Source organism: Pinus tabuliformis, chromosome 9 (assembly GCF_031772625.1).
Source record: "Pinus tabuliformis cultivar Carrire ecotype Pingquan chromosome 9, CPIR1, whole genome shotgun sequence".
In the NCBI taxonomy this organism is placed as follows: domain Eukaryota; kingdom Viridiplantae; phylum Streptophyta; class Pinopsida; order Pinales; family Pinaceae; genus Pinus; species Pinus tabuliformis.
The window spans coordinates 1,963,615,584-1,963,633,377 of NC_142307.1; the positions used below are offsets into that span (position 1 = coordinate 1,963,615,584).

The following is a 17,794-nucleotide window of genomic DNA, read 5'->3' on the forward strand; positions in this document are numbered from 1 at the left end:
ATTCCTTGCATATGAACTTCTGCGCTGTTAAGATGATCCTCCACTCTTTTGGTTGTATGATCTGTTGTTTATTTATTTCCTTCATCAGTATTTGGTTCCTTATTTTGCTCTTCTGATTCTGTTTCCGTATCTAATATTTCAAAGGCATTATTGGTGTTGCCTTGTGCTGTTCCTACTTTGTTTGGTCTTTTTCTGTTTGTTCTCTGTCTTGCTTTGGGTCTTGTGAAGGTATCCCTGTTCTTTCCTACCTGCTCTCCTCTAGGTTCTTCCTCTTTCTTGTTTAATGGACATTCTCTTATTAAATGTCCATGTTCATGACATTTTCTACAGCGAAAAGGGATCTGCTCATAGTCAATATCTTGGAAATATTCCTCATCCCTGTATTCCAACCACAGTCCCTCATGTAAAGCTCCTAAAACATCCAGCTCCACACATATTCTAGCACAGGAAGTGTACCTTCTCTGCAGTGTGGTTTCCGAAGCTTTTATGAAAGTTCCTAGCTGATCTCCTATCTGCTTTAGAGCTGCATAGCCCCAGTAGTCTATTGGAAGGGAGAAAAGGCGTATCCAGACTGGGACTTGAGTGAAGGTTTCTCTTTCTGGCACAAAGTTGGGTTTCCAAGGTCTCATATAGAGACCTGCCGAAGCAAAGAAGAAAGGTCCCCCATCAAATATTCTATCCTTATCTTCTAGATTCAAAAAAACAACAGTAAAAAAAACCTTTAGCTCCTAGGTGTAATCTAACATCACCTTTGGGTTTCCATTGTTGTTTGATCCATTGACGTAGTGCTCTTTCCGCCCTTGGTTCAGTAAGCTCTGAAAACTGAAACCCTAAGCTTTGACCCAGCTTCCCATTTTGTTGGACCCATATAATGAACTCTTTTTTCAAATTTATAACAATATTATTATTATGTAAAAACAAAATTTATTTAAAAAGATGTATATTTTGATCATATAAGAGAAGTGTTTTTATTCCTGAAAACATATTTTTATCAACATTTCGAATCAACTAATGTGGTTTATCCTCAAGATAAAGGTGAAAAATCCATAGATCCCAATGAATAAATAAGTTACTACATTATGGATCACAAAAGCCTAAGATCTAACATATTTTTATCATATGTGAGAAATATTTTTGGTATTTTTAAATGTTTTTGGATTTTGGGTGGTTTACATGTTTCAGCATATTAAAAGTATTTTTTAAATTTATATGAAAAATATTTCTAGTTATATTTTGTAATATAATATATATTATTTAAAAAAGAAAAAAAAAAACTATTAAGAACATGTATTTCTAGGTAAAAAGGTATAGGTTCAAATATACAGGGAGGTTAAGTATGTACAATTTTATAGACTTTAGCATTCAAATTGTTGTTTAGAGACAAGTCTCTCATTTGAGGGAAAAAGAAGAAACAACAACAACACTAATTCAGTATTTGGCTTCATTGTAACCTTAAAATAAAATTATTAGTACTTTATGAATAATTTTTTGATTAAAAATAAAAAAATAATATCATTTACTAAAAATCAAACTTAAATAGATATAGAAATAATAGTAGAAGGAAATGATATGGAATCTAAATGTAACTTATTAATGCTTTATTCATGAGAATCAAATGCAAATTTCAATTATTAATTATTGCAAGGAAAGATGATATGGATGATTGTTTAGTCATATTTTACAATAGGTGGAGTTGACAGTTCTACGAACTTTATTCATTTTTTTTTTATCTTACAAGTTCATGGTTATATTGTTTTTCACATATATCTTATAATGTTGATAATTGTTATCGTTTCACTTAAACTAAATTTAGTTTATCATATTTTACAAAAATACTAAGAATAATTAGTTTTTTTTAATTAATTGGAGAGAAGTTTTTCTAAATTCTCATAGTTTTGATGAATCAACATGTTGAGAAGGTCAATACTATTACAAATATTTTGAAATTGAGATTTGATGTGGACATATGTGGGACATTTTAAGAGGAAATGTTTTTCATCTTCCACCTCTTTTGTATTAAAAAGATGAGAAATTCTTTAATCCCATGATACTTAAGAATCATCCAATGTTATGCTTCACTATTTAGCTCATGAAAGTTGGTTCTTATTTTAGCAATGTTGATTTTGTTATTTACAGTAACCATAGTAGAAATATGTTTTGAATACTCTAGATTAGGGTTGGTGACCTCTTTGTAGTATCTTAATTTTATCTTATCCTTTACTTATTTATTGCACCATAATTTCTCCCTAAATTTAGATGTAATAGTATGGTATAATACTTTATGTATGAAAATCAAATGTTAGTCTCAATTATTATGTAGTATAGGTAAATGTGATAGGGATTATTGTCTAATCATACATTAACATAGGTGGAATCAACATGTCCATAAACCTTATGTTGCATGCATTTCGCAAGTTATCCCATTTGTTTTTATCTTATAAGTGTAGGCTTATGTTTTTTTCATATATATCTAATAATGATGATGATTGTAACTATCCATTAAAGCTAGTTTTTCCATGGTAAAAGTCTAGAAAAATGATAAATACTAACTGGTTTTTTTTTTTAAATATGTTTTTAAAAAATTGGAGAGAAGCTTTTCTAATTCTCCATAGTTTTCATGAATCAACATGAGAGGTCAATATTGTTATAAATATTTTGAAATTCAGATTTGAAAGTGATTTTCATTTTACACCTTCTTAGTATCACAAAGAAGAGGAAATATTTTATTCCACAATATTTAGGAATCCTCCAATGCTTGGATTGAGTATGGAGCTCATGAAAGTTTATTTCTATTTTAGAAATTCTTTACACTAACTATAACATAAAGATGCTTTGATAATCTAAAATAGGGTTTCCGGACTCTCTATATTATCTTAATTTTATCCCGTCCTCTACTTATTTATTGCATTCTTCCTTAAATTTAAATGTGATAGTATTTTTAATGGTACCAAAATTATACAAAATGACTTCCTAGTCTATTCCCCAATGCTTTAACAAAGATTTAGTGTTTTTATGTAAACCCGTTTTAAGTCACAAGTGATTTTGACAAGATTTTAAAAGAATTTTAAGAAGTCTCTTGTTTGTCATGGTAGTTGTTTCGTGCTTGTGCATTAGATACCTAGCCATAGTCATATTGTAAATGAGGGAAACAACTACTTCTATAAGAAGCATACAATAAGTTGTGTTGCTTCAAATTTTAAAATTATAAATTATTAGATGCTTCTAGATTTACTAGCATCTTCCATGATTCATTAGAGATGCTACAATCCCTAGCTTCACATCCATATAAGATCAAAGGAGTCCGAAGAGTCTCAAAAAGTTGTTTTATTTCCCACAACCAAAAGTCTATTGATTTCTAGTGATTTTAAGACTAAATAGACTTTCCACCCTATATTGTTTTTTTTTTTTCTCAATGCCATAATTCTAATTAAGCTTGTGATAAAGGTAAGTATGATATATTTGTATGAAGTGATTCTATAAATTGTTATTGTCACACACAAAATTAACATAAGTAATATTTTTAGGTTCAATATTAATGTTTAATGTCAAACAAATACTAAGAAAAAAAAAAACTTTTAAAAATTCTTACTTGATTATAGAATTCAAATAAACCCCTTATTTAAAAACAATATCATTAATATAAAAAAAACAATAATAACCCATTCAACGAAATAAATATACTTTTTTATATATATACATATATGTATATACAAACATTTTATTATTTTATTTATATATAAAAACTTTATAATTAAGTTATAAAAATCATATATTTTATTAGTTAACACGTATACTTAACATCACACATTAACATTAATAGAATGGTACTAACATATTAAAGTCAACGTTAGGATTATGAAGAGAATGCAGCGGTGTTACTCTAATATACCTAACCAGTATTTTAATCTCCATATGGTTACACTTAATCCACATCCCTCTCAACAATCCAGCAATCCAGTTATAATATATAGATAGATCATAATATCATGCCTTTCTCTTATTCGTAATTTATGACTTTGTTGATTGAGATGTATTAATAAACAACACATTTGACTTTAGTATTTAAATGTGGCATTTGTACTTACACAAAATGTCAAAATAAGGTCCATTGTTTACATCAATGCATCCATTTTTCTATATTTTTTTATAATTCAATAATATTTTAGGCACATTTCAATTTTGTTGATTACAAGCACGTAGGTTAAATTGACCAATGAGAAGCTCTCAAGTTGACAAGTGGATAGCTAAGCAGGTTTTTATCAAAGTTTAGATAGGTATAGGTGGGAAAATACTTTACATTATGTCTTATTGTATTGGATTTTTCCTTTTTGAGAAAGTTGCTTTAAAAACAACGTGGCTTTGTAAAAGTTTTGGTGTGGAGGTAGTTTAGCAAAAGTAGATTAAGAAGGTTAGTGGTTACCGGTTTTCCACTTCTCTTTTTAGATTGTTTTGTTAGGATTTGATCTTATGAATTCATTATTTGTTTGTTTTAATATATATTTTTAAAAAGTTTAGTGCTTAAAGATTTATTAAAATATGTAAAAAAATTATAATGGGTTTGTTTTAATATATATATTTTAGAAGATGTTAGTGTTAAAAATTTTGATTATTTATATATCTGTGTTTAATATATAGTGTTAGAAGTTTCTTATCAATTTCATAATTTTTAATTTGATGGTTATTAATAATTTTGTGTATTTCGCGGTTAACAATTTTTTTTATAGTTAATTGTGTTATTGTTTTTATAGGTTATTTAGGTTGAGGATATTTGTAATGAGAATTGAAATTTATAAGCATTTAATAATTTTCGTAATTTTATAAGAGAATTATGGCTTTGTTGGCATTGTATTAAGGGCTTTAATTTTATATTCACAAAGTTGAGGGCTCAAATATGAGCTTAATTAGAAAAACATGTAATCCTCACAATGACTTGAGAGATCAATAGTAACAATTGTGACTTTGTTATCATTATAGGTTGTGATAGGGAATGTATAACCTCCACAAATGAATGTACTTATTACCTTAAACTAACTTGGTTCTCACTTAATTGAGTTGAATATGTTGTGTTCTTACATAAGTTGGCACTACATATGTCATCATATTCAATATGATAAAGTAAGACTAATGCTAGATTGTCCTAGAGCTAGGTTTGCTCAAGTAATTTAAGTTCACATTAATAATATATTAGAATAAGAAAAACTCATGATCTTTATTGAGGTAGAACTATTCGAAACAAAGGTTCAACCCAATAAGGCATCATAATATGACAAGGTCTAACCTATCCTAAGCCAATGCTCCTATTTAAGGCTCAACATAATGGGGCATCAAAGTAAGACATGGCCTAAACTACCCTAAGCCAATGCTTCTAAGTAAGGTTTAAGTTGATAAGGCGTTAGAGTAAAATCAAGGGTTATTCCTTTGGATTGAGCCCTACTCAAAGTCAATTAAGGATGAAGTTAATCCCTTATCTTCTCTAGATTGATTGACAAGGTGAGTGTATTTGCTTCTTCAACCTTCCCTTTTTTCCTTTGTGTCATAAAAATTAAAATAACTATTTCACATGCACAAAAAGTTGATCTTGTGGCAAAATAACCTTCTTTCTTACCACAAATTTGGTAGAAATTTTAGGGATGAAGAAAGTTTCACCTTGATCCAAGTTTTATGCATATTGTAACAATACCCTTATCAATTCTCCCTATTCTAAATGACCTCTATAATAAAAGCTTAATTTAGGTTCGATGTGAACATAAAATTTTTATATCAACAAATATCATAAACCAAAGAAAAGGTTTTTTCGTTCTTTTTTCTAAACTAAGGCGAGTCTATGGGAGGGACAACCCCAAAGTGATGGATGAATAATCTACTCACATATGGTATGGTGCTATCACTAAGATTGCGTGAGGCCCATGGGGCAATTTTTATCCCCACGTATGTGGCCCCCACTTCAACCCCTCCGCATGATTTTTGAACCAATGACCTAATAAGGACTAAGCCCCACACAAACAAACTAATTTACAACTCATAAGTTCACAAAAAAAGTTGTTGCAAGATTAGAAAATGCTTTCATATATACTCTACATTTCATTCAACATAATTATATTGGTAGGCATAGTCTTTTTTCAAATATGCTTTCTAGAACTTTCATTCTTTAAAAAACTAAAAAATATAAATAATTTAGATTTAATAATCTAATAATATCTTTCATCTTATACACAATTTACACGATCTAATTAATGAAATAAAAAATTCTAAATTATTTTTCTATTTCGAAACTTAGATAATTTATTTACCACTTTCTCGTAACATTACATTACGAATTTAATATAACATAAATTAAATAACACATAAATATTTTAATGATTATCCACATTTATCGTAACTGTAATGGAAAAAAAAAATTTATACCAATTTCCCTCTTAATGAAGAGGTTGACCTTCTACGTGAAGTACATTAATGTTGGTGTCCTACTCACCAAACCCAACCCACAGATAATTGTTATTAGTCGCAGGCATCTAAGCGAAGAAGCCAAAGTCGGTTTTCCAAAGGATCAAATCAACAACCTCCGGAGGGACTGAAAAGCCAAGCGCGGGACCCACAGTTGCTAAGTTTGACGGGTCCGAGGGTTGGAAGGAAGCGGCCGTCCAGTGCCGAATATATGCCTGTGGGGCCCAGCGTGATAGAGAGAAGGCGCAGCAGCGCCCCGCTAAACTTACTGACGTGGACGCAAAGAAAGCTCTGCCCGGAGCCCTTACGTGACACGTGTCACGAGTCAGTTGCATTTTCCGGCACGGGGTCAGCATTCCACTTGTGTCACTGTCGCTTTGACTTTGACCGCTCCACCGCCTCACCTCAGATAAAAACCCCTCTCGTAAATTAGGTGTCATGACTTCTGCCTCTTTACATATATTCAATATATACGCATAAAATATATTTATTTTTAATTAAAATAAGATTTTGGAGTTGCGAAATGTCTCACGCAGCAGGTTAGGGGGCTGATTGGTCTGGTTAGTGGGGAAGTTCGCAGAGAACTTTAACTAAATTTGGCGGTTTATGCAATGGGGTTGTTGAATGCGAAGCCCGTGCCACTTACTAAATTTGTCAGGGGGAGGGTGGCGACGTTGTCTATTGGCTGAATTATGGTTTGGGGGCCGGGTTGGGGATTGAGATTCAAGTGTTGTCGTTGGAGGCGGGCGTCATCTGCCATAGTTGTGCTTCCCCTTTTTCTCTGACATTAATGGCTCATGTGTGTTAACAGTAGCAAGGGTTTTGTTCAGCCCATTTTTGTCTTTGCATATTTGTGATTGAATGAAGGCAGATCAATGCCTAGTGGAGTAGTGGGAACGTGGACTGGTAGGGCCCACCTTATTATCCCATCTTGGAAACAAGACACAACACATATATACAAAAAATGATACATTATATTACAGACCTTAATTCATCTGTTACTTCCTCCTCCTCTTCCTAAAGCAAACCCATCTGCTCGTCAATCCTGCAACTGGAGCCACACCCATGTTCTTTATCAATCCTTCAACATAGGGACTCCACTGGGTCGATCAGGATCTTACTAGGTTGATCAGAATCCTGCCTTCCAGTTCAATTCTAGTTTGCAATCCATAATTTCAGCCTTGGACCTTGCTTGGTTGATCAGAATCTTATTGGGTTAAGGCCTTCAAGTTCAATTTTAGTTTTCCATCTCAGGTTGCTCAGGGCTTTACTGGGTTGATGAGAATCTGATTGGGTTGTAGGTTTCTTTCCTCCCTGGTTTGCAAAAATATAGTTTCAGCCACTTTCTTGGTGCTTTGGTTAATAACAATCCACATATATATATGTAATATATCCATGGGGTTTGAAGTTTCCAATTGGGTTTCCTGATTGGAATGCTAGAACTAGAATTCTCTATTTGAAAGTTACAGCCGCAAGTTTCAGGGATTAAGAAACCCAATTGGCACGCTAGAATTCTAAACAGCTGCAAGTTCCAGGGAGTGATATTAATTCAGAACTATAGATCCCAGCCTAGAGTATCATGCGCAATTTGTTATATGGCTGATAGCAGATCACAGCAGCGGGTGTTCATACCAGAATTAGCATCTGCAAGCACAATCAACAGCAGCAAACAGCCTTCATACGGCATGCTTCAAGGAGTTATTTCCACATCTTGTCCTTCCAATATCATGTACTGATTCTATTTTCATCTCTGGTTCATTTTTGTAAGCTTCAGCTTGCCCGGTTACCTGACTTTTTTTTCATAATCACAGAACTTTACGTATTGAAATTAGATGGAGAAAACAGGTTGACACAATTGAATCAGACTGCAGTCTACTGGCCAGAAGCAATATCCATTATGAGTGTCTAATAGGGCACACGTTAGGTCATGTCATCTTCTGAGAAATTGGTACCATTTATGATGATGTTACAAGCAGACTATTGTCTAGGGTATAGCAGCCATTCTTTTGAGCATAACAGTCTGATAGCCTATCTTGTAGCTTCATCCTTGAATAGTTTGAGATGTTATTGAAAATTACTGTTAGCTCTATGTATTCTATTTTTAACTTCAACTTCAATCCTGTAGAGTCTGTGCATCACTACAACTTCACATAGAGTGTCCATGAGATTGCATTTCTACCCTAACATAAGTACCTTGGTCTTCCATTCTAACCCCTATCTGTCTTTGGTCTGCTAAGATTATTGATAGAGCATTCTTGATAATCTCAGATAAAAGAAGATCCACACATGTGAGATTTATTGCCAACATTTTGGAGCCACCTGCATACCCAAAAAGATGTGAGATCTATTGTCAACATTTGGGAGCCACCCACATACCCCAAAGGTTTAGTTGGCTAGTGAGCATTCATTTTATCCTCAGAATATATCAGAGAGACTGAAACACCAATCTGTCCAGCCTCAATCATCCTAAACCTAATATCAAAATAAGAACACCGTGATAATCCATCCTCCATCCCTTCCCAAGCTGGCCTGTGATTCAAACTTCATGTCTGCTGTGCATGATGCATAACCATAATAATCTTGACCTGGTATCTATCCCCAGGATTAAAAAAAATTGACATTCGAACACCTGGAGTCTGTATCATTACGCGTCCATAGGATTAAAAAAGGTTCGAGGTTTGCACACCTGGAGTTTTGTTATCCATCTCTAAATGCATGAACCTATGCCAGTCAATGAACATTAATTACTATAATAATGTTCTCTTCATTAGATTTTATATGGGATTTCAGAATGCTAATTCAGTCAATTTTTTTGGTTTGTTCAAATAGGGCCAGCCCAGCAGTGGACTTCTTTAAAGACAATCCTGGAGCTTATGACCTTGGAGAGCTTGATCAGGCTCTTTTTTCTTATCTGGAAGGAGACTCCTCGGGCCTTGCACAAAAACGTAAGTGCATGTTATATATAAATTCTTTGTTTCAAATTATGGAATCTAAGTTCTCTGACGTTGTATGCGTTAATTCTGACGTACATGGTAGGTAGATAATTTAGTCAAGTCACTGTGGGGGTAAATACTAAACGTAAACAGAAACAGCTCATGTTATTCTTCCACTGTACTTCTTATGGGACACATCCATCCATGGCAGAGTTGCACTGATATTTTGAGAATCTTTGAAGAATATGACATGTAACAGTTTGTCAATGAATGGGTTTGAAAATTGGTACCATGGCACATAACCAAATTCCAAATGCAGCCCTTCTCCTCAAAATGAAAAGAGCGTGACATTCTATTCCGGGTTATTTCCCTCCTTTATTGCACCAGTCAATACGAAATATTTGGTCGCATTAATCAACTGAGAATCCCCAACGACACTGACAATAAACACAGAGCCAGTCAGTGCAGACCCCTTGTGGGTCTTCATCTCTAATTTTTGTCCTATCAAATCAATTCTGCGTACCAATCCGTCCTGCACATGTCTTGATCCACGCATCCCTTGCTTCTGATGGCACTTGCAGAAGAAGCCTCTGTACTGAATTAATGAGGGCTTATCATTATCATTGTTACAGTTGGTGGTCTCATCCACAAAAAGTTCTGAGTCATTCCAGTATCGGACATTATTCTTGTACGTAATATGCCTTTCAATCCCCAATGCCAATCACATCAACTGGGCTGAGACAAATTCAAGTATTAGATGAGATACCCAATTCAAATAGAGTTTTAGATTGTGACTACAGGCTTATATTTCTGTGCAGAATGCTCTGGTGGGAATCGATCACGGGCAACATTGAACATGTTTCCTTCCAAGCCAATGCACTTTGAACCCTCCCCACCGGTAATCCCACTTGAAGAATTTGAGTTTTTATGTATTTTTTAACAGTTGGGTAGTTCGATATTGATATTAATTTGAGATCTTTCTATTACAGTCGCTCTCTAGGGCAACGTCTGTATCTGGTGGCGACAGTTTCGATTCCCAGTCTGCTCAGCAAACGAATATCAATTCTTTCAAACGAGCTCCACAACAACCCGAGTTCGAATCACCAACCAGCGCAAAAAAATCAGAGATGATGCAGATAACTGACATGGGGAGAAACAACAGTCCTGCCACCGAAAAGTTCAATGAGCTGGACAAAGATGTGAAGGTACACGTAAATTTTTGATATGATTTTGTTGGTGTTTTTTGCTGAATTATGTTGTCTGTTTGCAAAATTATGACAACTCAAATAAAGTCTCTGAACAAAATGACACAACATGGCAGCAGATTTTAAGGTTCTGAATCTTTATGCTTATCTTGTCTCTCTACTTTGTGTTGAAAGCATGAGGTGAATCGCAGAGCTCACACGTCCAGTTCTGAGCCTGAGGGTACCAAGACTCCTGATGCCAAGGTACTGTTTCTATGTCAAGTGAAATTTAGGATCAAATCCCTGGTTTTGAGGCAAAATTTAGGTTCAAATCCTTGATCAGCATAATGCTGACAAGTACTAAAAATGTATTCAAATCTAAAGATCCACATCCAATCAATTCAAAATTGTGAACTTTAATACCACATTGCACCACTACATTGATCAGAGATTTTAATACCATAGTGTATTAATTTTAGTGTTAACATTATTTTAATGTCTGAACTAAGGGTTCTGTGAGGAGAGTTCTTTTAGAGATTTTTTTTGGATTGATCACATTAAGATTTCTTTCTATCAACATTTTGGAACCACATTAATTGATTTGAAAAGTTAATCAGAAGTAATCATCTCAATTATCAGTGTTATATAGATTTAAATGGATTCTTTTTCCATTGACATTAAAAATTTCTTACCGTCAATATTTTAAAAAACATACTAATTGATTGGAAACTTTGACCAGAAATAATCATCTCAATTGCCAGTATTATATAAATTTAAATTGATACTTTTTCCACAGACATTGAGAAGGCTTGCTCAAAATCGAGAGGCTGCTCGGAAAAGTAGATTGAGGAAGAAGGTACTGTACATATAAATGTATACCTATATTGTTGAATTGCCATCTATCTCCCAGGTTAATATATATTGTATGAAGTCTAATATTTTGAATTTCACAGGCATACGTTCAGCAATTAGAAAGCAGTCGAATAAAACTGGCCCAGCTTGAGCAAGAGCTTCAGCGAGCTCGAACACAGGTATTTGAGCTTGTGAATTACACATGCAGTTTTCCTTCAATTGTTTTGTTTTTTTAATTTGTTTGAACTGAATGTTATGGTATGATCAATATAGGGAGTGTTTATGGGACCGAACGGGTACCTGAATGATCAAAGTCATCTCACTGGGAATGCTGCCTCCAACGGAGGCTTAAGCTCTGGTACGAGTAACAACATTTCATGATAACCATGAATTTAGTGTAGAGCAAAATTAAGAAATAATAATAGTTACAATGATAGTGTTGATCTGATTTGTCATATCTCAATGATGTTTGCATAGCCCTTTCTCTCTAAAATCACAAGTTCAATTTCTGAAAAGGAGATAGGATATCAAGCTTATCCAATACTTCATATTATCTTATTTGGCTGAAAAATCCATATCCACATATGATAAATATAGTTCTATAGATTGAAATTCTACAAATAACATAAACACTAGACACTGCAACTCAATACACTAGGTTATCTCAATGTTATTAATACTATACACTGCAACTCAAAACACTAGGTTATCTCAATGTTATTAATACTATACACTGCAACTCAAAACACTAGGTTATCTCAATGTTATTAATACTGTACACTGCAACTCAAAACACTAAACTATCTCAGTGATGTCTCTATTGCCCTCTTTTCCCTCTAAAATCACAAGTTCGATTTCTGAAAAAAGATATCATATATTAGCAAGCTGTTATTTGCTTATGCAATACTTGAATTTATCTCATTTTGCTGAGAAATCCATATCTACGTATAGGAAATGTAATTTTATAGATTGAAATATTATTAAATATTAACATAAATATTATTCACTGTTATTAGAACATTAAAGTATTTTGATGAAGAATACATGTTAGTAAAATCTATATCAACATATAGTAAATATATTTTATAAACTCAAATACTATTAATATTAATAATATATCACGTAAATTAAAACACTAAATTATCAAATTTTGATGAACAACTAGATATAATTGGAGTTGCTTTTGAGTTCCATCCAGATAGGCTTTTATAAGTTGAAATTCTACTGATAACATAATTATAATTACACTATATTGTAAATGAATATACTAAACTATCCAATACAATATATGAAAAATATCAATAATACACTAAACTATCAAATACAATATCATGAAAGATATCAATGCTGGGTTTCTATCCATAAAAATAAGTATCATATACTGTAAATTAATACATTAAATTGATGATTTCTATACATAGACACTATATACAAGAAATTAATACACCAAACAAATAGAAGAAATGTCAATGCCACACCAATATGACTGATCAAACATCTTTATTTCATTCCATTATTTTTTGCCTTTTTAACCTTTTATGGTTCATAATGGATAGAGCGTTCGCCAAAAATGTTGAAAATTTCTACTCATATATACCTTCTATGTCCAAAAAATGCAATAACAGATTCACAAATTCTCTATTAATCATTAAAATTAAGTTTGTGATAATGCCAATGTTTCATATTGCTTTTCTAGTTTACTTGAATGTATTGTCTGGATAAGCATCATGTTATGACTCCATATTATCTTTTCAAGCGTCCACAACTGCCATTGTAGACATTGACAGGGAAGGTTAGTAAATGAACTTACCTAGTAAATGTCTGTAATTTGAAGCTGCTGCATTCGACATGGAGTACCAACGATGGCTAGAAGAGCACCACCGTCACATGTGCGACCTCCGAGCAGCATTGCAAGAACATCTGCCAGACAATGATCTCCGAGTGTTTGTAGAGAACTGCCTAGCCCATTATGACGATCTCTTGCACATCAAGATTGTGGGTGCCAAGACAGACGTTTTCTATCTGGTTTCAGGGATGTGGAAGACCCCAGCAGAACGCTGTTTCATGTGGATGGGAGGCTTCCGGCCATCAGAAATTCTCAAGGTGCAATTGCATTTCATTATTTCATCATTTTCATGATATTAGAATATGATATTTTCATCAACCCTAGAGGCACAGACATATATCGCTGTGTATATTTTAAATGTTATATCTGAATCCCACCATCTTTTAGAGGTCAAAATGTGTTTATTAATGCTGAATCCTAGTTATTTTATTAAAGTATAATTATAATAAATATTAAGCACCATGTACTAAATTAACTTTAGTGTCATAGAGATATATTGTTTTGTATAATTTTAATATTTTTCTACAAATTATTTATTTATAATATCTAAGCTTTTATGTCTTCTATTATAAGTATAATTATAATAAATATTAAGCACCATGTACTAAATTAACTTTAGTGTCATAGAGATATATTGTTTTGTATATTTTTAATATTTTTGTACAAATTATTTATTTATAATATCTAAGCTTTTATGTCTTTCGTTATAAATGGAGTGTCTCCTTAAAACTTAGACAAACTAAATTCACAAACACAATTCTTTTTCAAAAAATTATTTTACAATATTTTTAATATTTTCTTTACTTACTTAGCTGAATCCAACCAACCATCCATTAGAAACCAAAGTGTATGTTTATTAGTGATGAAGTGGAGGTGTAAGCTCAAAGTATATAAGCACCTTGACCTGTATCAGCCACCTTCATTATTTAGGTTTTTCCAAATAAAATGGAGATGCACCTTTACCTCTAAATGAAAGTTATAACCTGATAAACTTACCAATAGTGTTTTGAATTTAGGAGTTGTGGTTGGTGAAACTGATAAATCTATACGTGTTACAGATCCTGATACCACAGATAGAACCATTGACAGAGCAACAGTATCAATGCATTTATAGTCTGCAGCAGTCTTCACTCCAAGCAGAAGAAGCCTTTTCGCAGGGCATGGAAGAGCTACAACACACTATTTCCGAGACCATAGCTGCAGGATCCCTCAGCTCACCTTCAAACATGGCCAACTACATGGGGCAAATGGCTGTCGCCATGGGAAAACTTGCCAATTTAGAAATTTTGGTAAGCCAGGTAAACCCTTAACTGCTCCTTATCATTCCATTTATTTCCTATGATATACAATTGTGAAGTGCGTAAATTTGATTACAAAGAGTATATCGACTATTTATTAATGTGATTATACTAATTAAAAGAAAACATATTAAAATCCTTTTATGAAATTGAACAAATGTGTATAATTATCCAATAATTAAAAATAATGAAATAATTTATTTCAGTTGGTTGAGTTTTTTCTTTTTCCAAATATTATTATCAAAACTTTTCAAATTAATCATCCATATATTTTTGAAATTCACAATACATAGAACAATTCTCCATAAAGATTTTTAAGTTTATCCAGTATAGTATAAAATAACTATAAAGTGTATTGATAATGAAGTTGTTTTTGGATTAATCATTTTATTGAGTTTTAGTGGAGGTTTCAAACCAACTAATATGGTTTATTCTAGAGACAAAGGTGGATGAACCACATTAGTTAATTAGAAAAATTGACCAAAACTCAATAATGTGATTAATCCAAAAAACAATAGCATTATCGATATAGATTAATAAGATAAAATGTCTAAAATATAAAATAAAATGCATTGTTAAAACACTCCTAGTGAAAAAAATAACCCTTGATATATATATATGAAGATATCCTTCACTGGCCTGGCTACAGGAAAAAATACATTATGCAGATTACATTGTTGGGCTTGTCTTATTGCAGGCTGATAGTCTGAGACACCAGACATTGCAACAACTACACAGAATCCTCACCACGCGCCAGTCAGCCAAATGCTTGCTTTCAATAGGAGAATACAACTCTCGACTTCGTGCACTAAGCTCTCTTTGGTCAGCCAGACCCAGAGAATGAGTATTAATCACTTTGCAGATCATCATTCCAATGAGCCTTCATTGGATAATTAATTAGGTTGGGTCCATAGTTTTTTCATCATAATTTGTACTGCATGGCTAATTTCCTACCATGGGATAAGCTCCAAGTTTAGAATTAGAATTCATACAGCAGTGTGCATTATTAATTCGATTTATGCTCTGAGATCAGAGTCTCCTGCTCATCACGTTAACTCTCACCATTGATGATCATGATCTGTGACTTTTAGACACCTGCATGCTACTAATCAGGCTTGCAGATAGTGAATTCTTAGTGATGGTTTACACAAAAATAGTTTTTGAAATTACTGGTTGAAACTTGACTACTGCAAAAGCTTGAAACACCGAGATACTTTTGTACATATTTATAAAAATGAAGGGTGGCCACACTCACATGTATCTCTGTCATTCCATAAATCAATATTAGTGGATTCAAAGTAATTCTGTGAAGGCTGGAAGTTACAGTTCATGTATCTAACCATGTCATCCACTCTAGCTTTTTTTATTTTTATATGGAACCTTAGAACAATATTATCTTGACTTTATTATTTTTATGTGGAATCTTACAGCAATATTATCTTAACTTTATTATTTTTATGTGGAATCTTACAACAATATTATCCCTTTTTTTAATAGTCTGAACCCTCCAACTTCACATTGTACCAATGCATTTTTTCAATGAAACCCTTGATTTTGATCACAAGATTACAATTACAGCACAATATATATAAGGAGAGTTTGCAAAGTTGGGATTGTACTGAGAAGTCAAACTCACCTCATCAAAGAAAATGGGTTAAACGTGAGGTATGACTGTTCAACATTAACTTGACCGATGCACGCTGAATTTGACACAACTCTTATTTATTTAAATTTCTTTTTATCCTTTTTTTATTGGATTTATTTGTCCGTTTTGTTTGTCTCTTTATGCTTTTTCTGGGGTAGGTTTTAGCATTTCTATTTTTTATCATTTTCTTAGTAGGTTTCTTTTCATAACAAATCCATTTTATATATTTAATATATAATTTTTATAAATATTTATTTTTAAAATATTTATTTATAAAAATCCATTATATATATTTAATATATAATTTTTATAAATATTTATTTTTAAAATATTTAAAAAAATAATAATAAATTAAAATATAAATAAAAACAATATCATAATTCTAACCATCTTATTAAACTCATATTTGAGTTTCCATCCGTATTTATGCTTTTACCATTTATAAAATATTACATTTTATGCTTTTACAGTTTATAAAATGTTACAGGTTAATGTTAGTTTTATTATTTATAAATATTTATTTTTAATTATTTATAATTTAATATTGATAAACTCAATTATTTATAAAATATTTTTGAATTATAAATATATATAATGTTTTTAAATTATAAATAGAGGAATCATGATTTAGTTTCTTTCATTTTTGTATGTTGTTTTTTTAATGAGTATATTTCATTTTTCTATATTTTTTTTGAATAAAAATGTTATAGGTTAATTTTTATTTTTTTCATATTCAACATTGACTTTTTTATTTTTCACATGTTTATTACTTTTAATTATTTGTTGTTCATCATTTCTTAAGTACTTGTTAGTTAGGTAAGTGTACATTGTTTTTAAACTATCTATTTATATAATTTGTTATTTTTCACATACTTAATATTTTTAATTATTTGTTGTTCATCATTTCTTAAGTACTTGTTAGTTAGGTAAGTGTTCATTGTTTTTAAACTATCTATTTATATAATTTGTTCAATGTTTTGAATTGATATGTTTTAATTTATTTGAATTTATGTACATTTTGACTAGTATAAAACAAAGGGATAAGATTATATAATATTATATATATATATATATATATATATATATATATAGTATTTAAATAAATTATACATAAATTAGATTTATTTTGAATGATTAAAAATTATTATTATTATTTTTTATGTAAGTTTAAATTTTATAAAGTTACAATAAATATAATAATCTTAAGATAATTTCAATTCAATTTATTCTTTTTATTAAAGAGTTTAAAGATTTTAAGGGTTTGTTATAGTTTATATAATATAGTATAATATATTGTATTTAAGAAATAGCTAGAATGTCTTGTGTTAATTAACATTAATATGTTCTACTATTTATAACAATAAGATTGAGATTTTTCATAGTCAAAGATTTACATTTATAATATAAATAACAATAAATATTTAGATATTGCACATAACATTAATAAAAATAATATATACAAATTCATAGATATAGAAATAATCTGAAAACAAATTCATTTCCTCCTTATTCTATATTAAGATGGATCCATTTAAGAATAATATACAAAATCTTGTTATATCTTGATTTCAAGACATCTTAAACTTGTTATT

General features: G+C 31.4%; 1 protein-coding gene across 2 annotated transcripts; it reads left to right on the top strand.

Annotated features, from left to right (window-relative positions):
• Window positions 1-7,415: 7,415 nt before the first annotated feature.
• On the top strand, window positions 7,416-15,744 carry LOC149156851 (transcription factor HBP-1b(c38)-like). 2 transcript variants are annotated; one of them, XM_089438686.1, is made up of 11 exons: window positions 7,416-8,173; window positions 9,274-9,389; window positions 10,196-10,275; window positions 10,367-10,582; window positions 10,757-10,825; window positions 11,358-11,417; window positions 11,515-11,592; window positions 11,687-11,771; window positions 13,248-13,516; window positions 14,318-14,548; window positions 15,255-15,744. In XM_089438686.1, exons 1-11 carry the CDS (start codon window positions 8,040-8,042, stop codon window positions 15,399-15,401), a joined length of 1,485 nt encoding a protein of 494 aa, XP_089294812.1. In that variant the 5' UTR covers window positions 7,416-8,039; the 3' UTR covers window positions 15,402-15,744. The 2 variants fall into 2 exon arrangements, with proteins under 2 accessions (XP_089294812.1, XP_089294810.1); XM_089438684.1 differs by having other exon boundaries at window positions 7,417-8,173; window positions 14,318-14,557.
• Window positions 15,745-17,794: the final 2,050 nt, after the last annotated feature.